The 26,436-nt window shown below is 41.1% G+C and overlaps 3 protein-coding genes across 6 annotated transcripts; all 3 read left to right on the top strand.

The window, feature by feature from the left end:
- The first annotated feature begins 235 nt into the window (after positions 1-235).
- On the top strand, positions 236-8,072 carry cant1a (calcium activated nucleotidase 1a). Of its 4 annotated transcripts, none has more exons than XM_034144144.1 (4): positions 236-444; positions 5,638-6,306; positions 6,904-7,107; positions 7,196-8,072. In XM_034144144.1, the coding sequence occupies exons 2-4, from the start codon at positions 5,661-5,663 to the stop codon at positions 7,564-7,566; spliced, it is 1,221 nt and encodes a 406-aa protein (XP_034000035.1). In that variant the 5' UTR covers positions 236-444; positions 5,638-5,660; the 3' UTR covers positions 7,567-8,072. The 4 variants fall into 4 exon arrangements, with proteins under 4 accessions (XP_034000035.1, XP_034000033.1, XP_034000034.1 ...); XM_034144142.1 differs by lacking the exon at positions 236-444 and adding an exon at positions 2,209-2,319; XM_034144143.1 differs by lacking the exon at positions 236-444 and adding an exon at positions 3,310-3,469.
- Positions 8,073-8,201: 129 nt separating this feature from the next.
- On the top strand, positions 8,202-11,730 carry LOC117493528 (galectin-3-binding protein A-like). The gene is made up of 6 exons (XM_034144141.1): positions 8,202-8,355; positions 8,714-8,827; positions 9,047-9,253; positions 9,636-9,770; positions 10,110-10,401; positions 10,534-11,730. The coding sequence occupies exons 2-6, from the start codon at positions 8,737-8,739 to the stop codon at positions 11,552-11,554; spliced, it is 1,746 nt and encodes a 581-aa protein (XP_034000032.1). The 5' UTR covers positions 8,202-8,355; positions 8,714-8,736; the 3' UTR covers positions 11,555-11,730.
- Positions 11,731-18,691: 6,961 nt separating this feature from the next.
- LOC117493050 (metalloproteinase inhibitor 2-like) lies at positions 18,692-25,188 on the top strand. Its single transcript, XM_034143432.1, has 5 exons — positions 18,692-19,133; positions 24,360-24,451; positions 24,543-24,642; positions 24,742-24,863; positions 24,962-25,188. The coding sequence occupies exons 1-5, from the start codon at positions 19,004-19,006 to the stop codon at positions 25,121-25,123; spliced, it is 606 nt and encodes a 201-aa protein (XP_033999323.1). The 5' UTR covers positions 18,692-19,003; the 3' UTR covers positions 25,124-25,188.
- Positions 25,189-26,436: the final 1,248 nt, after the last annotated feature.

Genomic DNA, 26,436 nt, shown 5'->3' with positions numbered 1-26,436 from the left:
ACTTTTGGTACTTTAAGTATATTTTGATGCTCATACTTTTCTACTTTTACTTGAGTAACATTTTGAATGCAGGACTTTTACTTTAAACGGAGTACTCCTACACTCTGGTACGTCTAATTTCACTCAAGTACAAGATCTGAGTACTTCTCCCACCTCTGTGTAGTATGTCCATTTGCACATATTTTCTTTTCAAAGGATTAAGTTGACGACGCGTGGTTTTCAAATTTCCAACAGCACGTGAAGTCACCGCTTGACAAACCCTCTTCCACCCACCGCGCGCATGCAGTGCACGCTGTCGTCGTCATCAGTGCATACAGGAAGTAATGAACGGCTGTCGGATAAACGGGACACGGAGGAAAAGGCAGCCGAGGAAAAAAGACTTAGAATAATGACAACTGAGCTTCAACCACCGGTGGACTGCGAGCTGAACATCTAACACCCGCGGTGAGTAGAAGACATGAGGGGAGGGGGGGTTCAAATGGCTCTCTGAACGCAGCCATTTGTGATGGCATCCGTGTTAACCTCTGCGCTGCTGGCAGGACAGGGTCATGAGCTGATAGCAAACAAACAAACACACACACACACACACACACACACACACACACACACACACACACACACACACACACAGAGATAAGAAGTTGCTGTGTGAGGGAGAGGAGGGAGACAACCTGCTGCATCCCTTAACAACATAACTCTACTAACAAACTGTTGATCTGTTATTTAGACTACTTTGCACTGCACTTTAGTGGTTTGTGAAGTAAAGGCATGCTGATAGCAGGGTCCCAGGGCCACCAAGGGACTCTAGTCCCTGGTGTCTCAAAACCAAATAAGAAATACTTAAATACGACTATTGTGGTTACCTTTATTATTCAGATGCTTCTGGATGTATAAATGCAACATAAAATCAACTTTTTACCCTAATGCACATCTGTTTGGGGGCACCTTGACATCCAGAGGATTGGGAATCTGCCCTACAGCAATAAGGGAACTTTTATGGGCCTCACATATTCTCTCTGTGTCCTTGATCTGTTCCCTTTGAAGCCCACCTCCCCAGATGTCATCCTTTTGGGCGGCACAAAGCAGAGAGACTCACATGTTTACATCAAGGAACCACCTGTTTTACAATTGATTATGTATGTATTGGGACAGTACTTGTGCATACTGTGACAGCTCTTCTGTGTTTTACATTATGTCATGCTATTGTGCAAAATTACTATGAGAACAACTTTGATAAGCTCAGACATGTTCAAAAATGTATACTTAAATAGAGCTGAAACATTATTTTATTAATCAATAAATTGATCAAAATAAGATTAACTGGCATCCCTTTTGATAATCATTTACTTTAAAACATTTTAAGAATAACTGCAACTACTGATTGTTTTCATTATCCTATAAATGTAGCCAAAATAATCTGAAAATATTGGGATAGTTTCACAATCATTGAAAAGCAACCAAGTCATCTTTCTAGCTCTATTTTCAAAATGGCCCCACAAACTTCCAACTGCTACTATATCCTTAGGTGTTTGCACTGTCACTGCTGATGAAGTCACCAGGTTCTTCTGGTTTATCCAGTTAAATAAATATTGATCTATTCATTATTAAATGGACGGCTTCCTCAGAACAAACTGTTTGGCAACATCTCTGAGTTGATTAATTTCTAATGTGTCATGTTATGTATTTTGTCACATCTCCTAACCCCACATTTTGTATTACGTCCTTCCTTTAACTGTGCAACATTCAACATTTCTGTTGACTTTTAAACTTCTTATTTATTTTCCATTAAGCCTAGGAGTAGTTACACACATTTTACATCTAAAACTAAGTTTAGGGCCCTGTGGTGCAGCACCCTGTTATTATCAGGCTGATCTCTGGCCTCAATCCAGTCACAGTGCTCACACAGTACTTATTGCTTCACAGATGTTGCATTCAAGCTCTTGTAGTGACCGCAGGTTTTTTTTTAGGAAACTTCTATTCAGTCTGCAGGAGTCAAAGCTTTCCACCTTTTTTGCAGATAAAGTTATTGTGCTGTTAAGAAAGGTTTTTCTAACCTCTGGTACCTGGCCCTTTGTCGGCTATGATGAATGATAACTTCATGAATTGTGTTGGCGCCCTGAAAGGTTTGCCCCTTTGGACTGGAGCATAATCCAGGTCTAGTTAAAGTCCACCAGCATTGTAACAATCCTTAGTCATGGTTGAACTGCAAATAATCAGTGATCAGAAAGAGCACAAGACCGATTGTGGAGGTCTGCTTTAAGGAGAGAGAAGTAATCCTAATGACTCAAGGTCGGCTTTCAAGCAGCAGGAGACGGAGGGGTAAGCCTTTAATTCATTTGTTTCAGTCAAGGTTATTTCTGGGAGTATTTCAGATAGGATAGTTTCTTGCCTCAGAGAGTGAAGCCTGATGTTGCTGCTATAATGGACTGCTGTTTGGCTCGGGGGGCCCCTTATGAAAGGGTCTTTCACCTCCCGTGCTCCTTTCGAAGAAACGCAGCCATGTTTAGGCCACAGGAGTGCAAAGCTCCTGAGGTCGAGTTAAGAGGACCCTGGAATTTGTTTGGGATTAATTACACACATTCTGTATTTTACTATTCCTGGTGGGGGACCCCCGAGACACGTCACACTGGTCTGTTGGGAGTTTAAGCAAATATCAGTGTATGAAATACAGTTTGCTCTACCTCTGTAATGTCACAAAATGTATTTTATCCACGTTCAGGTGCAAACCTAAATATCAGCACTACTTCTCAACTTAAACTTTTATCAAAGAAAGAAAGAAAACTAAGCAGCACTACTTCAATTTACTATTATTTGAAGATGTTTATCTTTGGATTTATTCTTCTTCATTGATCAACTAATCACATACAGCATGAAAATAGTCCCTTAGATCTTCCTGGATCATTCATCTCTACTTGTCTTGCTTTGCCACTCAAAGATGTATTATATGTAATGTAAAACAAACTAGAAACATCACATTTTCTTAATGTGTATTTGTGTCTTTCATGTCTTTTTAGTTTCTCCTCTATGCTTTATTTTCACTTGTCTAAGATGTAAAACAGAAAGAGTTGTGGCATTATTAGAGATGTTTCCTTGAAAGACTACTTGGATAAGTTATTGCTTGTCAAAATGGTTAGTAAATAACATTGTAAGTGCTTGGGAAAGTGGTATGTGTGACATCTGCTGGCTTATTGTGTAAATCCTGATTTACCTGTTCACAGCCGCTTCCCTTTTATATTCACTGAGGCTCCTCCCATTCTCCACGTTAACAAAGTGGCCACCTGATATTAACATAAACTGTGCTGCTTCCTGCTTCTTGTGTAATGTTTAACCCGGCATACACTCATTTGTGTGAGCTCTCACCAGATATATCATTTATCTTACCAGAGTTTAAAATATAGATCTGTATGAAGGATTTCTCTGGAACTAAGGATTTGATTGGCAAACAAGCAAACGATTCTTCTTATGGAAAGTATGTGAGTAGATTAGATTGATGAATCATGTAAATGTCTCGTTGTAGGCTCAGCCAGAGGTGAGGTTTGAAAAAAATGTTTTGGTCTTCAGATCAATTATTATTATGTTTTCTTTAGTCACTGATGGTTTGTTACAACTGTGGAAAATAGTCATACAATTTTATTTTATTTAACCTTTATTTAACCAGATAAAAAGCATTGAGATAACATCTTATTTACAATGCTGACCTGGCCAAGAAGGCAGCAAGGTTACACATAACACTGCAAGAGCAGCTGGTGGTAAGGACCTCAGACAACTTCAATTTAAAAGAGGCTATTGGGACAAGTGCCGTTAGTTTAAGGCGTGATTGAAGGTCATTCCAAAACCAAGGACCATAATAAAAAAAGACTCCTTTTTCCAGCTTCAGTCCGCACAGCAGGTACCTGGAACCGTATCCAGGCACTGGTTCTGAGGTTGTAAGAGTTACAAACTGGAACAAATCTGGCACATATATACAGTGGAAGCTTACCTAAAATGGCTTTATACATTAATAAAAACCAATGCTGCATCCTACGCATATTAAGTGAGGACCATCCAGTTAGGCTATACAGTTTGCAATGATGAGTCCTATAGGGTGCATTTGATGTAAATGTAATGTAAAGGAACAATTAGATCAGGGGTGTCCAAACCTTTTTCACGAGGGCCACATACAGAAAAATCTACGAAGGGCTGGGCTCCAGGTTGATTGCCTCATAAGTTAAGTTAATACTTGAATATGCTTTAAGAATAAACCGCCTACATCACAGATCTCCATAGGGTTTCATTTATTTTGTTGGCAGCTCATTCCTTAAAACAGAAGCCTCAAATTATAATATAAGATTATAATAAGGGGAAATATGAAGGGTATTTCAAGCTTGTTATACAAATAGGTTATTGGGTTTTTTTCTTATCAACTTAGATTTGTTAGAAATTCTTTTAAACTTCAATTGACTGAATTTATTTGAAAAGTGGACTTATTAACACATGAATACTACTGAGTAATATATGTTTACATATATGTTTAAGAAGTACAAGACAAGCACAAGTTTCATTTGTGGGCCATATTCCATTATACTTTTACAATCTGCTGACAAAATGGCTCACGGGCCGCATTTGGCCCCCGAGCCGTAGTTTGGACACCCCTGAATTAGATTGAGCCCTTGGGTTTGGTTTAGGTATTTCATTCAAGAGCAAGGCAGGTTTAACAAGTATTTCCTGACTACTGCAAAGTGTAGCTTTATATCCAGTGGTACACATACAGCTGAAGTGACTTGCTCCTGATAAAATATTATCCTGGGTAACCTGAATTGTGACCTATATTTGAAGATAAATAACCATATTAACCAATTCAATTTTCAAAGAACAAATAACATTCTTCCTTTGCTAATTTAAAATGTAATTCATAAGCAACAAACACACCAATGCTCAATGTAATCCAGTCCTACACAGCCCTACTAGTGTCCTATATGACCAGTAGTTTTGGTTGCACAATGTTAGCCAATGTTGGATAGATATGTCTAAGTTTACTGACTTTATGACTATTCTCCACTGTTGCTATTGTTATTTTATGTTTTACCATTATTCCATTATTTGGGATATGAGTGGCCTCTGTTCAGAAAATGTAACGAGTCTCTCTTTGAGGTAAGGAGAATTGAAAGTTCAACCATATTCTTCCTCAGTGATTACAAGGAAACAAATCTTAAGCACACCATTTAAACAGAGAAACACACACACAAAGGGAGAGGGAGAATATTGTTATATTTCAGAGGACAAAAAAGAGAGATGTTGATATTAAAATATACTAAAATGACTTTCTTACACATTTAAAGCATTAAACAAGATTTAAATAATGTATTTACATGGACATTAGAACTTGAGATAAAGTTATTCTATTTGCATATTCAAAACTGTGATTTTGACTATGGATGTATGCTCGGATGGATGGACAACAAAATTTACCTGTTTAAGTATCTATGGTAGGAGTATAATATAAGCTATTATAGACTAGTAGAAAAACGGAAAACCATCACTGTATCCACCAGTCAATCAATAAATAAGTGAGCACAGATGAGGCCCTGTCTTTTTATTTTTGCTGTCCTGCTTTGTGTTGTACAAGTGGACTTACATTCTCTCTGTATTTTCCTTCAGGTCGATCCAGGCCTCCGTCCCCCATGCCTGCTCCCCCAGGCTTCACACGACTGGAGCAGAATGAGCCTATGAACCCGCTGCGTATCTCTGTCGGAGGCCTCCCTATGTTGGCGTCCATGGCCAACACCACTGACCCTCGTTTCCGCCTTAAGTGGCGGCCCATCGTGGTGGTGGCGCTCTCCCTGGGCCTGCTCCTGCTGCTCTTCATGCACCTTAGCGCAGGCTTGAGATCCCGGTCCTACGACTCCCACAGTTGGAAGAATGGTCACAGTGACACGCAGCAGTCCAATGTCGGTTACAATGACACCTACCCTCTCAGTCTGCCTGAGCACACGCCGCAGGGCACTCGCTACCGCATTGGGGTCATTGCCGACCTAGACACAAGCTCTCGTAGTGACAAGAAGCTGACTTGGTTCAGCTACATGCGGCGGGGACATCTGTTGGTGTCCCAAAGTGGCGACAAGGTAGCAGTTGAGTGGGATATGGACAAGGTGGTGCTGGAGAGCCACCTGTCGGAGAAAGGGCGGGGTATGGAGCTGTCCGAGCTGGTGGTGTTCAACGGGAAGCTCTACAGCGTCGACGACAGGACGGGGGTCGTCTACCACATTGACGGTGACAAAATCGTGCCGTGGGTTATCTTACCTGACGGCGATGGCAGCGTTGCCAAAGGTCAGCATTACCCTCCTCTGATGCTGTTAAACGATATTTTACATTTTATGCTTTTTTATAATTCAACTCCACTTCAGCGAGACTAAGTCGCTACTTTTTACCCCACTGCATTTTGTCAAGGCTCTTTCATTAGTAGTTGTCTACAAGTCGTGAATAGCCAGATATTTTCAGAGGATTTCATTTGAACAGCTCTCTGTAGCCCAAAGAGGTAAACTAATCCATTATTGCACAAAACTTAAGCAATAATTGAGTAAAATCATCTCACGATTCCTCAGATTTATGTGTTGACCCTCTGAAGGGGCTAGAGACCTAGTTTGGATACCACTTTACTAGCACCACCTCAACCAGCTACAATGGCAAAAAGGCTACAATGTCAGTCTTACTACTCCAACAATATGTATATTATTTATATTATTAACACTGAACCCTAACAGCAGCTGCTTTTTCCGGATAATAAGAGCTTTCATTTGTACTTAAAGTATATTCCACTGATTTTTATTTTGTGCTTTACCTTAAAAATTATCTTGAATGCAGGGCTTTTGTTTTTAGTCAAGTGTTTCTGTGTTTAATTGCTACTTGTTTTATTTCTCCTGAAAGGGTTCAAAGCGGAGTGGCTGGCGGTGAAGGACAAGCACCTGTACGTCGGTGGTCTGGGGAAAGAGTGGACCACCACTGAAGGCGTGTTTGTCAACAACAACCCAGAGTGGGTGAAAGTAGTGGGCTTCAGAGGGGACGTACAACATGAGAACTGGGTTCCCAAGTACCAATCTCTCAAGTCTGCTGCAGGGATAGAGCCTCCAGGTGAGGATGTCAATCAGATCTCACTCTCTATTCCTTTATGTATTTGTCTTTGTTGACACTATACCGTATATCTCTAAATTATTCGCAGGGTATCTCATCCACGAGTCAGCAGCGTGGAGCAACACCCTGCAGCGCTGGTTCTTCCTCCCTCGCCGCGCCAGCAAGGAGCGCTACGAGGAGACGGCAGACGAGCGCCGCGCCTCGAACCTCGCTCTCAGCTGCTCGCCAGATTTCAAAGACATCATTGTAAGTCGGGTGGGTCCGCTCAACCCCACTCATGGATTTTCCTCCTTCAAGTTTGTCCCGAATACCGACGACCAGATCATTGTCGCTCTCAAGTCAGAGGAAGACGCGGGAAAGGTTGCCACGTACATCATGGCCTTCACGCTTGACGGACGCATCCTTCTACCCGAAACCAAGATCGGGGATGTAAAATATGAGGGGGTGGAGTTCATATAGACTGAGATACCTGCCACTGCACTGTTCTATTACGTTACTGTACTCGCCGGTCCTCGTTGAGGCACAACTCCAACCTTAAAGGAGCGTCTTCCGTACAAACAGACAAACTATGGGCTGAGACTGTAAAATATGGTTTTGGGTTTTGAGAAATTGCCAATCAACACAAACAATGCCATCATGTCTTGAGATGGATCATCACAAGACAAATGTGGTTCCTCAACAGTACTGTAGCCTTCTTATAATGAATGTACAAAATATCGATTTATTAGACCCTGATTTATTTTCCATGCACATAATGTACACTCTCAAAGGGTCGACGGTGTTTGCCCTTTGCTCCATGTTAAATATCATTGTGTACACACCCGTCATGTTATTTCCAATGAAATAACTAAAGGCCTGCTTTTATTCTTCATGAACCTCAACATGATTTGAAGGACGTTTTGTTGAAAAAATGAATTATGTAATGTTTGTGTTGGGATGACTTGAGTAAAAACCTTGATTCTTAATTTCTGAGTCTTGTTTTAGTTACACGTGGGCTTGTTTAAACAAATAAGTCCCACAAGAAGTTAGACATTGTTCTCAAACAAGTTGCAACTGGTCCAAAAACTGTTATGCAATGCAACAGCCCAGACTGTCTGCTTTAATGTGAAATGAAACTTTGGGAAAACAGCGGGAAAGGAGAAGTGAACCCTGTTTTTGGCAGGACTTAAAAAGAAGTGAAATTGGTGTAACAGACGCCAGACGAGAGAAGCACATTTTGGGACAACATCACATAACGAGGGACAAAAGGTAAATAAGTCTTATTATATTCAGAATCAGAATACCTTTATTCCTCCCACAGAGGTGAAATGTACAATAGTTACAGCAAAGAGCCAAAGACAACTTAATTAAAACAGTTAGCAATTTTTTCTAGTAAAGTTGGACCTTTTCATTTGTGATGCACACATTTTATAGTAGTAAGTTAAAAGTGGGGGCGGGGTACAGGTGCTATTTTCACTCTTTGAACAGTAAATAGATTGATATATATGCACAAAAAACGACACTACAGTTTCACTCTTGGAGCTTTGGGTTAAGGGTTATTAAGTTAAAATCTTAAATTGTGAAGTACAGTAGAGCATATTTATTTGACTGTCATCCTCTATGTCAGAGTCCCACACTGGCGGTTTGAAAATGCTCGCACATCGAAACGTTTTCAGTCTGTGGCTTCTGATGCTTCTCTATGTCTCTGGAAGTGCATTGAGATTGAGCATGTTCGGTGACGGTGAGTAGCCTATATGAACTTAGCTTATAGCTCGTTTGTGTAAAAACTATTTAAATGCTTTTACTTTTGCCTGGAAACATACTTTATTAGTTTTAAATGCAGAACTGTAAACTGTTTAACATCATTAGAAATATATTCGGTGCCCTTCACCCTCAACACAGACTGTGTAGGTCATCCAAATGTTTGTATAGCCTCTCTGCCTCTGTTAATATTCTACAGAAAGCAGGAGAAACCCCGCGCTACGGGAGGGTGGTGTGAGGCTGTTTGGAGGCGGTGTCTCGGAGGGCCGTGTGGAAATCTACCATGATGGGAAATGGGGAACGGTGTGTGACGACGGCTGGGACATGGCTGAGGCCCAGGTGGTGTGTCGTCAGCTCCACTTCCCCGGAGCTAACGCTGTTGTCTTTGGGAAGAACTATGGAAAAGGTGACCTCTACTTCCTGTTATCCGCCACCAGAGGGCGGTGAAGTGATTGTAATGAGTGGGGAGATGTGATACCACCACACATTCAGAAAATGTCACTTACAGCTCTGGAAAAAATGAAGAAACCACTGCAGCATTATCAGTTTATCTGGTTTTACTATTTATAGGTATGTGTTTGAGTAAAATGTTGTTTTTTATTCTATAAACGACTGACAACATTTCTCTGTGTTGGAATTCAAAAGACACTGGAATGGAATGGCTGCCATGCATGTAGAGATTGAGATTTGAGAACAATTTGTCGTGGTCTCTTAATTTTTTTCAGAGCTGTATAATGTGTTACTGCTAGACCAATTAACAATGTATTTCCTTTCATTTTACTTCATAGTGTCTGGACCTATTTGGCTTGATGACTTGTCATGTAAAGGCACAGAGAGCTATCTGTCAAAATGTGCTTTCACAAGCTGGGGAGCAACTGACTGCTCCCACAAAGAGGACGTTGGAGTTGTTTGTGAAACAAGCAGTATGTATCTAAACTCTATCAAATGTGCATGCAGTAAAATGTTTTTGGATAGTCCACTTGAAAATAGTTAATAGAGTATTTTTTAAATGTAGCAGCGTTATTAGTTGAGATTCAACAATTCTGCATTGCTTTGTTTAACAGATTATCTATAGAGTATAGGTTGAGTGACTAGATCAAGTATATGTAGCAACCTTTTTTCCAAACACAGATATTCAGATAAAAACCAGGTGCTGGACAAAATAATATGTAAGAGACAGGAAAAGTATAGTCTGCAAACTTGATCAAAGTTTCTCAAGTGTTACTTTATTAAATATTAATTCCAGTTATTTGTGGTTCCAGACTCAAACCTGACGAAAAGTGATTCTCTTCACTCGCTGGACCACAGCATCAGTCTCTCTGATGAGCGCGGCCAAATCTTTAACGGCAGTAACGGCTGTGACTTCCTGATCTTAGTCCAGAGTGCTTCTGAAAACGTGCAGGACGACGGGACCCAGGAGGTGGTTGAGACACCGATATGTGCACACAAACATATACTTTCACAATTCCCGCTCTTCAATGCTTCGGAGGGGATCAATAACATCACGGTGAACGTCAGCCAGTCTTGCCAACCTCATGTCACCACCTTCATCAGGTATGCTGAAATTACTATGGCTTGTATTTATTCAAGATACAAAACTCATATTGATATCACTAATTTGTTTTGTCAGCATGTAACAAAAAGCACAATGAACGGAATACATCTTGTCTTCTACAATCTCTATAGGTACATTTACACCCGCAAGGCGGATATTGCCTTCTCCTCAGTGCAGTGCCTCCACTGGTTAGCTTACACGTTTGGGGTAGAGGAGCTGATGGAGGACACAGGTCGGCTGTTCTCTAAAATCCTACCAGAGGATGCCTCGTTCCAAACCCAGGTGTCCCTTTACGAATATGCAGTGGAGACTGGGGACTTTGTCCTGGAGGAGAACTGTCTTCAGTATCTGGCCTGGAACTACCAAAATCTGACCATGTCCCCTGCTTGGACCCACATCTCCATTCAGCTCTTTGGATCCCTTCTGCTCCGCTCAGACTTGGTGGTGCCAGATGAATACGTTCTACTTCAAACTGTGGAGAGCTGGATCAAAGAGAAGGGCAACTCGACCCCTTTGGACACCCAGCATGACCTGTTGAGTCGCATTCGTTTCCCTATGATCCCCGCTGAAGCACTGTATGACCTGGAGTTCAACTCTTCTCTCTACAGTTCTCATAAGAATTTGTATCAGGAAAACCTCTTGGAAGCCTACCAGTTTAATACGCTGCTCTTCAGCAATCTCAAGTCCAACCCAAAGTTCAGCACAGAAAATGATCATTACCAGACAAGGATCTACACCGCTAAGCCCTGGAGCACTATAATAACTGCTGCAATGATGACTAGGAATTACAATCACTACGGTCAAATCCAAACCCAGCTTGACGTACCTATCCACAACAGCCTGATCTTCAAGAACAACCGGATCAGGTGGGGGGTTAATATCTTGAGAAACCAACAAGATTGTTCAAACAAAGGCTTGAGGTGCAGCTCATTCCCTGTGGCAAGTCTGTATCCCCAAGAACGCCCCCAGAACCAACACATCCTGTTTCGTAACCGGCTGCTGCTGATGTGCCAAGGCAAGTACATCTGTCAGATTCAGGACTTCAAGGACAACCTGGCTTACATCAGTGTGAATGAGACCCAGGGTCTCACCTTTCCCTGTCCTGATGACCAGTTCTCCTACCACTTTGTAGTGAGACCAGGGTATGTCTGATCCAAGGCAATTTGTCATCTTTTTCTTCAATATAGAATAATGAAGCAACGAATACTCTGTGTGATTTTTCCCTAATTACTCTCTGTTGATTATATACACTTGGCTGTGCTTTATTTCAAGTATCCTTTCCTGATTATTTTTTTAAATGGCAAATAAATAAAGTGATCTCTATATAATTTGGGTGTGTCTGCACTTTGTTTTTCACAAAAGCAAGGGAAAATATAAATCCTAACAGGAGGAGTTTATCCAGATGTGAGACACAATAAATGACACATTTTAATATAAATGTTAAATAAAATCAGCAGCCAATTACCTACCTTAGCAGATATATGGAAAACAGGGGGGAAAATCTCACCTGGCTTTTACCAATGATGACAAATTTGAGACCAGAAGTTTCCTGGAGTCTCAAATGGCAACTGTTCCCAACCAAAACATATATATATCTGCCCCATAACTCCCCAAATTATTAAATTGTTTATTTTACGTTGAATGATCAAACAAACTATACAACAATGTATTTGATAGGTGAACTTTAGAGTCAGCGTACCTCTTTCCTGTTTCCAGTCTTTGTAGCCTATGTGATTAATATTTCATGATTTGATTTCTTTTTCATTCATAACAATCACCAATTAAATCATCCGTACGTTCAATTAGATTTAGTAAATGTTGGTGCTAATATCATGACCTACTGCACTCTCTGGATTTTTTCTATTTGGAGAATTTGTATCAACTGATTAAAAAAATATAAACATAGGCATTTTTAAAATACATATCTTTCAAATTGTTGTACCTTGCTGAAACAAGGTAAATGTGGTTATCCTCAGTAAAAAATAAAACATTTAAAACATTTAAAGGCCATTTTTATCATCCCCCTTCTACGAAACAGAATGAAACAACACACTTTGAACCTGTTGCCTTCATCTTACACCATCAGGTAAGGCACTGGTTGTGAAAGGGGTTTGTGTTTACTCGGCTTTCATTACGGATGATATACATTTCCTTAATATGAATCATGGACACTTCCCAAGCAATTGAGTGCTCACCACTTACCAGACGATCCCTGAGTCTTCACACACACACACACACACACACACACACACACACACACACACACACACACACACAGTCACACTTTGACAACATGCAGGCCAACATGCCAGGACAGGTGTGTTAGACAGCCACAATTAATAATACACAGTGACTCATGGGTTTCTGAGAAGTGTAACTGACTGTTGCCGCACTAACGCATGACATGACCAAAGAAGATTGATCATTTGATCAATATATGATCAATGTGTATATTTAAAGGTGACTACTTTACGTGCGCTCCTGGTAAAGGGTTGTACAATCATAGTAACGGTTCAGCTGGATGGAGGAGAGGGTGCTGCATAGAGTGATTCATTCACAATGTCATTCCAGATTAAGTAAACAATGTAATGTATTCACCAGGGAAAGTTTGATATTTCATAATTTTGCTTGTAACATCTGGATGCAATTTGATTATTGTGTCATTCAACCCAACAAATAATTGCTTATGACCTACTTTGTTTTTTTAGGTCTGCCCCAGGCATTTGATATTTTTGGTTTTATGAACAATGATTCATGTATTGTTATTGAACCGCTCAAACCCAAATGCCCTCCCAAAAATGTCCAATTTCACCTTTTGTTATAGAAACCGTGATTCGATGACACGCAATAAAATGCAAAACTCTTAATATTGTGTCATTTTAGCATTATATTTTCTGATCCTAAAGTTGCAGTAATATTTATTTTCATATCAAATAAGATAAGATATACTTTTTGATCCCAAATTTGGAAACGCTTCCGTTGCAGCAGCATGTAAAACAAAGTATTGCACATAAATTAGAAATAAAAAAAGAGTAGAAAATAAACAATTATACAATATTCACAGAAAGCAGAAAACTGCAAAAAAGCTCTGATAAACCAACAATACGTTGCCTAAATGACAGATACACAAATTAAGCAAGTAGCTGTTAAACATTGTGGCCATGGAGAATCTAAAGCCGGATATTTTACTCGGGAGATTGTGAATAGAGCTTAATGGAGGGTAATTATTAGACTAAGATTTGTCAGGGGAATGGTAATTTGCCTCACAAATCCACAGGAATATGTGAATATGCACATGTCCTGCAAAAACATTTTGAGATGGGATGAGGTGATAATCTGTCAAAGAAATACACTTATGCTGCTTTAACTGCAATCAACAAGAATGTTCTTCTAACTGGGTCAGTTTCACTACAATCTTTTGAACCTAAGGCAGATATGAGGAAATGGATGGAGGTTTAAACACTTGCACAACACCAGCTTGCTCATCAGTCGTCGCGATGCCCCAGACATTCTAGTCATTCACTTCGAGGAAATGACTACGATAATTAAGTGAGTTAATTAAGTAAGTGAACGTTTCTGTGATTTCATGAAGCACTGAGACATTCCCAGCGAAACTCCTAACTCTGAGGTGAATGTGTCAACGCTGATTTGTTCTCTCACATTGCCACCAATAAAATGTGAATAACTGTACTGATGCATGGAAAATGATGGGAATTACCCCTGGGTCGAGGCTGGGTAACATCAAAACAAAACGGTTACGGGGAGAAGGCGTACATTCAGATAGTGGAGAAGTTACATTTTGGTCAGATAATGTGGGATGTGTGCAGGCAACAGGGCTGGGGAGGTGGGAGTCAAAGGATGTGGGTCACTGCCACAGCACCCACCAGTTCCCGCAATGAGACCCTATTTTTCCGTCTTGCCGGGCACTTCCTTTTAAGGGTATTTCTGGCCTTGCAAGTCTGTAATTTAAAGCATGGAGGTTCAGGCCATTCCTGAGCCCCTTTTGGAGTTTGTAGTGGGTAAAGTACACAGGGGGATGCTTACATTGCACTTCTTTGATAAATCCACCCTCTTTCAACATATCAAAACCACATGTTGATACAATAATCCGGATCTTAACTGCAGAGAACTCCCTGTTCTAAAGGGAGAGTTTGCAGTGTGGGAAATAGCAAAGAATTGTCAAGCTGTGAAGTCATTTGAAATATGCCCAGGAGCCGGGGACACGGCCGGGATTTGATCAGAGCCCGCCACAGCAGTCGGCATCTTAGTGCAAAGGAAGCTGAGTGTTTTGGACAGGGGGAGGCAGGCTTCGCCCAGACACAGGCGTCTGCGATTCCTCTGGTGCCTTTGGTAAACTGAAAATAAATGGAAGCTTATTTCTACTCATTTGGTAATAGATGTGTCACTTCCTGTAATGTGTCTTGGTCTCTGATCCACACCCTGCAGTTGTGTTGTCGTCCATGTGTTCAGTAACTTCCCCTTTGATTGAGAGTCATGCTTCTAACAATTTGGGAATTTTCCTTATCTCCAAAGATAGGGAAAATAAAAGTCTGAATTTTCCTTAAACACGCCGAGTACATGAGTCATTACAAGTTGGTTTTACCATTTTCCTCGGTGCTCCGACTGTCTCCATGCCTGGTTTACACAAACATGAAGTAACAGAACTGTGGAAAAGCAACCAAGCAAAAATGCTCAACTATGGAAAAGAGTGGACATATTTGCCAGAATGGCCAGAAGACAGTTTGTGGCCAAATATGATGTAAGGCAGTGAAGCAGCCACAGCAGATATACACTCTCTCTCAATTCAATTCAATTCAAAGGGGCTTTATTGGCATGAAAGTTAAACAAAACAATGTTGCCAAAGCATCAAAATACAAAATAATTAACAATATTAACATACATTTCAAATGTTTACATATTATTGATATATATATATATATATATATATATATATATATATATATATATATATATATATATATACGGTGATACAATTACACTTCAACACACGTGTGTGAGTGTTTCTTTGGGTGCGTGGGTGTGTGATTTTGTGTGTGTGTGTGTGTGTGTGTGTGTGTCTCATTCACTGTCCTTCAGGTTGTGGCATGACATGTCATGACATGACATGACATGTCCCATGACATGACATGACATGTCCCATGACATGACACGACATGTCCCATGACATGGCATGTCCCTCTCTCTTTCTCTCTCTCTCTCTATTAATTATCATCAGCTCTAATCATCACACACACAATGCCCTCACTTTGATGTCTTATTTCTAGCCAGAATCAACACGGGAGGAACCAAAACCCAAATCTTTTTCCTAACTTTCCAACAGAGGAGCCATCAAGTTATGCTCATGAGTAAGGGATGAGAAACAACTAAAGAATTTGACTTTGAATAATGTTTCTTTCACAGAAGAGTGGAGGGATTTAAGTAGCCTACATTTAGGGAAATCGCCCCCAGATTGAATCTTTTAAGTTTAAGGGGATGATGTCACTTCTCCCCACTCCTCCTTCACTCCTGTTTCTCTTGGTAGTTCCTGAAACTGACTGTGCATTCATTCTCACTGAATGAAAACAACACATATAACTGGGTTATAGGCATGGGCTGATGATGACCCTGGACCCACATCAGTATTATTTAAGAAGTGAATTTTAATTAGCTTGAAAGGTTTCAATGCCTGTAATCATCTTTAAAGTGACAATTTATCAAATAACATATCAACTGAATGTGCAGCTCCCATTGGCTTAACATTAGCTTTATACAGTTTCAAGTCATTGTTTAGCTTTCCAGCCCACATCTTACTGTTGTGTTTCAATCTCTCATAGCGCCATTTTCGGCCCAAGTTCTCCATAAATAAACTCTAAAAACCCACAGTATTCTACCTGCTCAGCAACAATCAGCACACAGACAGATTTAGTAACAAGCTAAAGTAAACACTTAGCAGCTAAAGAGATAAATGTTTCCCTCTGAAGTTGGTAGAGACCCTAAACAGACTGTAGATTGTAAATGTGCCGCTACACATGAATTATAATGTTGCTTCATACTGGATTTGCAAGAATTAAAGTGTTAACAAGTTCACCACATCCTCTTAAAGTCTGACCTTATGTAATTGCTCTGTTTACTGTGCTTTTGCTGTCGCTAAGTGGCCAAAACAATCAGTTATTGCATGAGGTACATATGACATTGCAAAACCATTGAGTAAAGTTGAAGAAGGGGAAGAAGAGGAATCACAGCTGAGCCGATGTTGTAAAAAGTATCGTAAGGTCACAGTTACCACTAAGTGTGGCCTTAGATTGAGGGTCAGATGGAGGTCAGTCCAAAGCAGTTCAGCCTCACAACTACTATCTGTCAGGGAATAATTTCGCCCTACATGTTTACCTTTTGCTCTGTGACACAGCTGACCAATCTTGAGCAGCCGTTATCTCCCATAAGGAGGGGCTGCCCTAGCAAGTTGTTGTTGTTCCCAGTTTATGACCGGGTAACTCTCTGTCAGAGATAGTTATTGTTGTGGGACACCTGGAACACATCCTTCTCGGGGTGTAGATGACCCCGAGCCATAAGCGACAGCAAATGTGATTCAGTGTCCTCAGCTGTTTAGTCTATCTATTGAAGAATGTTGATTATTACACTCTGAACTAGTTAAAACCTCGAGCTACAGGAGGGTTCTTCAGAATTGATTGGCATCTCAACCGTGTGGTCAGATCGTGGCCCGTGAAATGTCTTGTGAATTCTCCGGCCGAAGCTCCAAATAAACCGTCAGTGTTTGCCATCAAAGCTCCAGCTCTCCTCGTGTCTCTCTCAGAGTCCTTTTTCCAATTGCTTCAGAAGTTTCCCCCACACTATCTTATTTACATTAGAGGAATACAGGAATGTTAACACTTGTATCACAATTTATCAAACTGTTTCTAAAAACAGTCTGATAAAAAACCCTCTCAAAACAGCAAGTTGGTGTTTTTAACTTTTTCTTTTGTATGTTTTAAACAAACACGATAGTTTTCAAGATGTGTTTACTAGTGTGCTTTGGAGGTGCTGGTAGACATATGTTGTTACTGTTAGGGAATAATTTGCCCTAGTGTCCTCTTTCACCCTCTGACACAGATGCTCCAACCTTGAGCAGACGTTATCTCGCTTAAGGACGGGCTGCCCTAGCAAGTTGTTGTTGTTACCAGTTTGTGTTTGACATCAAAGCTCCAGCTCTCCATCGTGTCTCTCTTTGAGTCCTGACTCCAATTGCTTCAGAAGTTTCCCCCACAGTTACTTTTTGACAGGCTATGTTTCAATCTTACATTTCCATTACAAAAATATGAGATAATCATTTTTTTGTACTCTTGGCCATAATACAACTAATTATATTTAGCAAAAATGTCTAAGCATTACTTTAGATTTTGTGTCTATGTTCATGGCTTCAAGAAAAGGAATCCTGGTGACCCCTCTGACTTGGTGACACACACACACACACACACACACACACACACACACACACACACACACACACACACACACACACACACACACACACACACACACACAGACACACACCCACACACGCACAATCAACATACAGTACACTCATGGTCTAAATATATATGATACAGGACTGGAGATATAACGTTCCCTTCCATTTTTGGGTCTGCAAAAGCCCAACATAGTGTCTGCTGACTTTTCTCTGCTCACCAACATAATAACCTAAGATAGGGAAACACCAGCCATAATGACTCAAGTTTTCCAAGCCGTGTAGGTCATTCCTTCTTTAAAGCTGGTTAGGTTTATATATTACAAGTTGAGTTCACGTTAAATCTCGTTATTCTTCTATTCTAAGGGATTTTAGGTTTAGATTTGGGGAAAACTCAAGACAAAATGTTAAAAGCGGAGGTTATGGTTAAGGGCAGGGGTGTCCAAACTACGGCCTGGGGGCCAACTGCGACATTTGAAATGGCCCTCAGCTAAATTCAAAAAGCATAATGGAATATGGCCCACAACTGAAACTTTGCTTTTCTTACATTTCACTTCCTAAATGTATGTGAAAAAATATATAATATCTGTTTTAAGGAATTAGCTTTTTGTTGCAAATTTTATTTTATTTTTTTTAATTGTTAGAGGCCCAGCCCATCGTATGTTTTTCTGCATGTGGCCATCACCAGTGAAAACGTTTGGTCATAAAATATACATACAACTTTCCATAAAAAGAGAAGAAAAATGCATGTGTGTGTGCGTGTGTCCCACCCATTCATGCGACAGTAGTTTTTGTGACAGAAAGTGACGGGTTCGCGGGTAGATGTGAACACTTTGGGAGCCCCTGACCTCCACAGAGCGGCAGCAGCTCACTGGCTGAGCCCCCAGCAGGGGAGGAGTCTGCCGCCAGCCTGCAGTGATAAAACCCGGCTGCTCCTGATGGTAGTGGAAAACAGATTTGGAGGAGGAAGTCTCCGAGTGCTCTCTTCAACAGGAATGAACTCCCTCTCATGCCGTGTGCATCTCATACTCTGACTACTGGACCGTCTGTTATTCACGGGGATACTTCTCGCTTAAGCTGGTCTTCAAAGTGTTCCTTCACGTTTTCCTCCACTGCTTTGAATCAAACAGCCTTCTAAGATGACCTGGACAGCGAACAGTTGTTTTGTCACTCTGGCCATCCTGTTTCTGTGGCGGGGGGAAGAGGTAGCAGAAGCCTGCAGATGCTTCCCAGCGCATCCTCAGGAGGTGTTCTGCCGCTCAGACGTCGGTAAGTCCACTCACTGAGCCAAATGAATGAATATGATGCAGCATTTAGTCAGTACAGTATGTTTTGTTTTATCATAATCATATGTTGATATTTTAGCCTTGATAGCAACAGGAATGCCCTTAGTGTTATTTGCCAGTTCATCTGACTTTTTGTTGATCAGTATAAACACCACAAGAAACATATTTTAAAAGTTGTTACAATATTGCTTACAAAAGCATTTTTGCCACATCAATGGCTTTTATTGAGGCTGATTATAGTTCAAGTTATTTATAATATAATCAGAGGCAATACAAGGATATTGCCTCAGTTTTTTTGTGCATAATCTTAACAAATAGCACATTTAAATGAGCAATTAAAAGCAAGTAATGCAAACATATAAAAACAATACTTTAATAAAATAGGATTAGAATACAAATGTGGAAAAAAACAAAACAATATTGGTATCTCATCTGTTGAATAAACTATGGATGGAGTAAGGCTCATCAGTATCATGCAAAATGAATCCTTAAATCAGTGGTTGAGGGGTTTATGGTGCACTTCCTTCATGACTACTAAATGGCAATTTAATATGCTCTTTCTTAAAGGTCATGTGGATCCTTTCCCTACATTACATCATAGAAAACTGCTTGTTACTGCATCAACACAGGCCTTAAAGTGGACCTATCATGCTATATTATAATAATATAGTGTAGGACCATACCTATATAAGGCATATTTATACTTTTTTTTTAACAGATCATGCATTTTAGCCATGCCTCATTTCGCTCAAATTGCACTTTTTTTACCCCTGTTTTTGCAAGGTCTGATTCTGTGAGAACAGCACCACCTACAGGCCTGGCATATGTACTACAGCGTCTCCAGCGCTTTCGAGCGGCAATGGCCGTGGCTGTCTCCTCCTGATTGGTGGAGTTGGCCCAATAGCCGTAGCGCCACTTTCCTGACGTCAGTAAAGTGTTCAAATCTGGATCAGTTTATATCAGATCCGTTGCAGCCCCTTTTTTAGAGATTTGGGTATGGAGGAAAATAGAGAGGGTTGTGTTTTCTGACACTTGGTGAGTTCCCTGGAACACCGGGGACACATATTCATGTATAAAAGACGTACAAAAGTGCATTTTGCATGATAGGTCCCCTTTAAGCTAACGGAGTCTCAACAGTGACCAGCTTGTTTAGCTTTTTTACATTTGCTGAGGGTCTTTTTTCTTGGTTGGGAGCCGGCTGAATGTGCGGTATGTATACAGAAGCTGACTTATTCAAAGGCTTCTCTTTACCATTGGATTCCTTGGCGCTGGAGGGTAAAGAAACCACATTATCCTGGTGGAGAGTTTACTGTAAAGAAGGGAAAACAAGTTCAGTAGTTCCTCTAACCTTTCGTCACTAAAAGAGGGAAGAAAATTAGCTGAGATGACATTTAACATTTACTGTGATTTCAAACGGATCAGTTTCAACACTTTACCCCCCTAACGGCCCGTCCACACAGCGGCTTTGGAAAAAGCTTGCCGGCGGGCGTGTCTGAAGCTCGACCAACAACCAATCACATGAATCTCCCGCCCCTGACACACAAGCAGCGGTTTGATTGGCTAGAGCTTGTACTGGCATATGATTTGATTGGCTGACGCTTCCACCGAAAGCTTCAGAAGCTTCAAAAGTTGAACATTGCTCAACTTTTGCAGCCTGAAACGCCAGGAAAGCTCCGCTCTGCTTCCCACAATGCAGTTCGGCGAAAAGTGACGTCACCCCATTCAAAGTGAATGGGCAGAAGCGTTGGAAGAAGCTTCCAACGCCACTGTGTGGACGGACCGTAACCCTGCTTCAGCACCATGGATAGACCCTCCTGCTTAAATAAACCATCAGTCTGTTAGGATCAGCCTTTCTGGTCTGAAGGCTCTTGATACTTAAACAAGTTAATCTGTGACGTTTATGGAATGTAAAGTCACTGTGGCTGCTATACTGTAGAGAAAATGAATGGGTGGCTGACTTTGCAAAATATGCTTTGTTGAGCTAGCAAATCCAAAATGAAGGTGGTTATTTACCATTGGCGGTTCTGCCTTTAAATGTTTCCTTAGTTTAAATGTCTTATTTCAGTTCCTGGTCAACGCTCCAGGTGATTTGTATGAAGATAAAACAAAGTTATTTGGATTAAAACATCGTTAGTAGTACGATAACCTATCAGGCTCTCCTCTCCTCTTTCTCTGCTTCGATCTCTCAGGCAAAAATCACTTTCTTTCAAGATAAGATCTAATCTTCCTATTCCAATCCCCAAAAACTATTTTCCATCTTTTCCACCCTCTTAGAACCCCCCAGAGCCCCTTCCCCCTCCTCCCTTCTTTCAAGCGACTTTGTTAACTACTTTGAAAAAAAGGTTGATATTCGTTCTTCTTTTTCCGACTCACCTTTACTCACCGCTGGGTCACCAGACCCACCTTTCACCCACACACTAACCTCCTTTTCCCCTCTCTCTCCAAGTGAGGTTCTTACCCTCATTACCTCTGCCCGTCCTACCACTTGTCCTCTGGACCCTATCCCCTCAAACCTCCTTCAGACTATCACTCCTGATATTCTACCGTTTCTCACCCATTTCATCAACACTTCTCTAACTTCTGGTCACTTTCCAAACAGTCTCAAGGAGGCAAGAGCAAACCCTCTCCTAAAGAAACCCACTCTCAACCTGTCTGATGTTATAAACTACAGGCCTGTCTCTCTCCTCCCGTTCCTGTCTAAAACACTTGAACGCGCTGTCTTTAAACAACTCTCCTGTTATCTCAGAACAACCTTCTGGATCCGCACCAGTCTGGTTTCAAGGCAGGTCACTCAACAGAAACTGCCCTCCTCGCTGTCTCTGAGGAACTGCACACTGCTAAAGCAGCCTCCCTCTCCTCTGTCATCATCCTTTTATACCTGTCTGCTGCATTCGACACGGTGAACCATCAGATCCTCTTTCGCACTCTCCAAGAATCTGGAGTTTCAGGCTCTGCACTTTCCCTCCTCACCTCCTACCTCAAAGACCGTACCTACAGGGTAATTTGGAGAGGGTCCGAGTCCGACCCTTGTTAATTAACGACAGGGGTCCCTCAGGGCTCTGTTCTTGGTCCCCTCCTCTTCTTGTACACAAACTCGCTCGGTTCTGTCATTAGCCCGCATGGTTTTTCATACCACTGCTACGCTGACGACACTCAATTAATTCTGTCCTTTCCCCGCTCAGAGACCCAGGTCGTCGCACGCATCTCTGCTTGCCTAGCTGACATCTCTCAGTGGATGTCTGCTCACCACCTCAAGCTCAACCTTGACAAGACTGAACTGCTTTTCCTTCCGGGAAAAGATTGTCCCACTCTTGACTTGACAATCAACATCGGCACCTCTATTGTTTCCCCAACTCAGACTGCAAGGAATCTGGGTGTGACCCTAGATAACAAACTGTCCTTCACTGCAAACATCGCTGCTACAACCCGCTGCTGCAGATACACTCTTTACAACATCAGGAGGATACGTCCCCTCCTAACCCAGAAAGCGACGCAGGTTCTGACCCAGGCTCTGACCCAGGCTCTGACCCAGGCTCTCGTCATCTCACGCCTAGACTACTGCAACTCCCTCCTGGCTGGTCTACCTGCATGTGCCACCCGACCTCTGCATCTCATCCAGAATGCAGCGGCTCGTCTGGTCTTCAACCTTCCAAAATGTTCCCACACCACGCCGCTCCTCCGCTCCCTTCACTGGCTTCCAGTAACTGCTAGAATCCACTTCAAGACAATGGTACTTGCGTACCATGCTGCGAATGGATCTGGCCCTTCCTACATCCAGGACATGGTTAAACTGTACACCCCAGCACGTGCACTCCGCTCTGCATCGGCCAAACGGCTCGCTGCACCAGCACTGCGAGGGGGACCCAAGTTCCCATCAGCAAAAACACGTCGGTTTGCTATCCTGGCTCTCAAATGGTGGAATGAGCTCCCCATTGAAATCAGGACAGCAGATAGCATACACATCTTCCGGCGCAGACTGAAAACTCATCTCTTTCGACTCCACTTCGAGCGATAGAATTACTAACAAAGAATTACTAACAAAGCACTTATATACTAGTAAAGGACATGGCTTATCTAAAGCCAGTCGAGTAGCACTTGAAATGTTTTGGCTCTATGAAACCTGATGTACTAATATGATTCTGTATTCCTTCAAGTTTGTATCTTGTTGGTCGAATGCACTTATTGTAAGTCGCTTTGGATAAAAGCGTCAGCTAAATGCAATGTAATGTAATATTGTCTTAAGAACCCCCTATACTGTCAGACAATTGTCTTATGTAATAAATATTACTTTAGTTAAATAGACTATTTCTGGGAGTCTATGGAAAATTACTCAAGAACATGAGCTTCTTGCAATCTAAGTTACAGTGAAACTCTTAATAATAGGGAAGAATAATCAACCTTTTCATAAATGACTAATTCATCTGCAACCATTGCAGAGTCTCTTGCAACTTCAATTTACAGTAAAGATACTTTGTTGTATTTCATACAGTATTTTTGTTTTGGAAGGCAACATTCAGATTATAATTCCTAAAGAAACATACAAGTACAATAATTAATCTTAATGGGTTAACCTTAAAAGGAGATGTTCTCTACAACTCTACTGTCAAAGAATTAGGGCACATATGGCTTGCAGTTTCATACATCCATCATATAAAAAGCAAGTGAAAAGGCTTGATCTTGTTTGGTAAGGCAGAGGGCTGGTGATGGTCTGAGGCAGTCGGTAGCTTCCACCTTGAGAAAGACACAACTTGAACTGAGACTTCCGAGAGAACATCTGTTAGACATTAACTTTATCGCTAGTCCGCTTAAAAGCTTGACTTTTCCATTGCATATTCACAATTGGATTCACATGACACAAGCAGTTATTGTGAAACATATCTTTGTGTTTAATACTCAGCTCGAAGGCTCGTTCGTAAGGCTTTGATGGTGTTTTTCCACTTGAACTGTTCTATTTTATTCCGCCGTCGAAACCTCACTGAATCAGGGAGCTGAAACTTCAGAGTGCAAAATAGAGAGGGAGAGGATGTAAAATGCTCAGATCCAAGCCACAGCAAAGAGTTGTGGCTGTCTTTAGCATGCCAAACCTGGACAGGGCTTGGATCAGATACAGACGGACTCAGATCCTGTTCCGTTTTAACATGATAATAGTGTTTGACTTTGAAACTCTTGTCTTCAAATTAAATGTGGGTTGTGCTTGTCTCTTTTGCAGTTATGAGGGGAAAGGTAGTTGGAGTGCAGGAGGTTGATGCTGTCAATGACATCTATGGAAACCCCACCAAGTATGACATCAAACAAATCAAGGTATGTGGAATTAAAGCTATCATTTTCATGTTGGGGTCTAAACCTTTTCCTTAATGAATCTTAATTGACTTTGCTTTGTTTGAATTGTCAGATGTTCAAAGGTCCCAGCAATGGTATTGATGCCCTCTACACCAATATCTTTTTAAGTTGTGGAGTGATCCTGAATAATGGCACGGAGTATCTCATCACAGGTACAACTTTCACCAAATCACACATTATAAAATATATCAAATATTGTTCTTTGAAGAGTCTTTGTTTTATGTCATCTAATGCTCTTTTCCCTCTCCCAGGCGAACTAAATGATGATGGGATGATGTATATCGGACTGTGTGACTTCATTAAGCCCTGGGACAAACTGAGTGAAACCCAGAAGAGCCTGACTCAGCGCTATGAAAGGGGCTGTGGATGCAAGGTGGGAAATGACCACAAACTAAAATAATCTTTTAAAAATGCATAGTTGCAAGAGTTGTAAATATAATCCGTGATCTTGGTTTCTTTTCTGATCCTCAGTTCACCTTCTGCTTCACCACCCCCTGCATAGTCAGCAGCCCGGCTGAGTGCATGTGGACGGACTCACTGATTGATAATCAGATGTACGGAGGGCAGGCCAAACACTTAGTTTGTATGAAGAGGAGTGATGGCTCTTGTGCCTGGTACAGAGGGCCCCACTGACAGATAGTGTCAGGATTTCTGAGATGAACTACAATTAAAATACCAAAATACAAATACATACCCAAGTAAAATTCCTATTTCGTTTTCTCTTCTTAAAAAGCCATTGGGTGTGTGAGTAAAGGTGGGCGACGCCCCCGATGACGTTAGAGGAGTTTGCGCACAGACAGTACAGACATTTGAAAAAAAGCAGGCGGTTCCAGTTGAAGAGAAGAGAGCATGGACCCTCATCTAAAATGAATACTCGTGGATTTTGAATCATGTAAGTATATTTATGTACTTTATTAACTATGTACGTCCTGTGGGGGAAACTTCTTTAGCAATTGGAAACAGGACTCAGAGAGACACGAGGAGAGCTGAAGCTTTGATGGCAAACACTGATGGTTTATTTGGAGCTTCGGCCGGAGAATTCACAAGACATGTCACGGGCCACGGTTTGACCACACGGTTGAGATGCCAATCAATTCTGAAGAACCCTCCTGTAGCTCGAGGTTTTAACTAGTTCAGAGTGTAATAATCAACATTCTTCAATAGATAGACTAAACAGCTGAGGACAGTGAATCACAGTTGTTGTCGCTTATGGCTCGGGGTCATCTACACCCCGAGAAGGATGTATTCCAGGTGTCCCAGGTGAGAGTTGCCCGGTCATAAACTGGCAACATCAACAATATGCTAGGGCAGCCCCTCCTTATGGGAGATAAGGGCTGCTCAAGGTTGGTCAGCTGCGTCAGAGGGCGAAGGAGGACATGCAGGGCAAATTATTCCCCAACAGTTCCTCTCTTTTTATCAATTTTGATAACCTAAAAACCTTAGTCTAATAATAATTTGTTCAATACTTAAATCAATGGGAATCTTCAGATTTGAGTGTGGATTTACACAACATCAATTACATCAATTACATCAATAACAATCACATCAATAATAACATAATAAGATTGAAACATTCAATCACAATGATTGAGACAGCCAATCATATTAGAAAAATCATCTCTCGTCAGTGTTCGGAGCATCTTTTTGTCAAAAGCATAACAATGAACACATAAAATCACAGATACATATTAGCAACAACTATTTCTTTTAAAATAATATGTTTTAACATTTAACCATTAGTTAATCTCATTTATCAAACTATAAAATCAAAACCAGCTTGCAGTTTAAAGATTTACTTCAAGGCAATCACTAGTCAAAAGCATTTAAAAATCAGGATCATAAGAGATCTAGCAAAGGTATAAGAAATTCACACTGGTGATCTAATCAATCTGTAATCTACAAAATTGCAGTGTCTTCAATTTAGGATTATATTTACGCTTCATTAA

This window comes from Trematomus bernacchii, unplaced genomic scaffold (assembly GCF_902827165.1).
Source record: "Trematomus bernacchii unplaced genomic scaffold, fTreBer1.1, whole genome shotgun sequence".
NCBI lineage: Eukaryota > Metazoa > Chordata > Actinopteri > Perciformes > Nototheniidae > Trematomus > Trematomus bernacchii.
This window is presented reverse-complemented; position numbering and strand designations above follow the sequence as displayed.

Excerpts from the sequence above, each read along its gene's own strand:
- cant1a (XM_034144142.1), top strand. The coding sequence starts at position 2,280 with ATGACTCAAGGTCGGCTTTCAAGCAGCAGGAGACGGAGGG. Across the intron at positions 6,307-6,903 it reads CGATGGCAGCGTTGCCAAAG|GGTTCAAAGCGGAGTGGCTG; the intron begins GTCAGCATTACC and ends TTCTCCTGAAAG. Across the intron at positions 7,108-7,195 it reads TGCAGGGATAGAGCCTCCAG|GGTATCTCATCCACGAGTCA; the intron begins GTGAGGATGTCA and ends AATTATTCGCAG.
- LOC117493528 (XM_034144141.1), top strand. The coding sequence starts at position 8,737 with ATGCTCGCACATCGAAACGTTTTCAGTCTGTGGCTTCTGATGCTTCTC. Across the intron at positions 9,771-10,109 it reads AGTTGTTTGTGAAACAAGCA|ACTCAAACCTGACGAAAAGT; the intron begins GTATGTATCTAA and ends TTGTGGTTCCAG. Across the intron at positions 10,402-10,533 it reads CATGTCACCACCTTCATCAG|GTACATTTACACCCGCAAGG; the intron begins GTATGCTGAAAT and ends CAATCTCTATAG.
- LOC117493050 (XM_034143432.1), top strand. The coding sequence starts at position 19,004 with ATGACCTGGACAGCGAACAGTTGTTTTGTCACTCTGGCCATCCTGTTT. Across the intron at positions 24,452-24,542 it reads ATGACATCAAACAAATCAAG|ATGTTCAAAGGTCCCAGCAA; the intron begins GTATGTGGAATT and ends TTGAATTGTCAG. Across the intron at positions 24,643-24,741 it reads CACGGAGTATCTCATCACAG|GCGAACTAAATGATGATGGG; the intron begins GTACAACTTTCA and ends TCCCTCTCCCAG.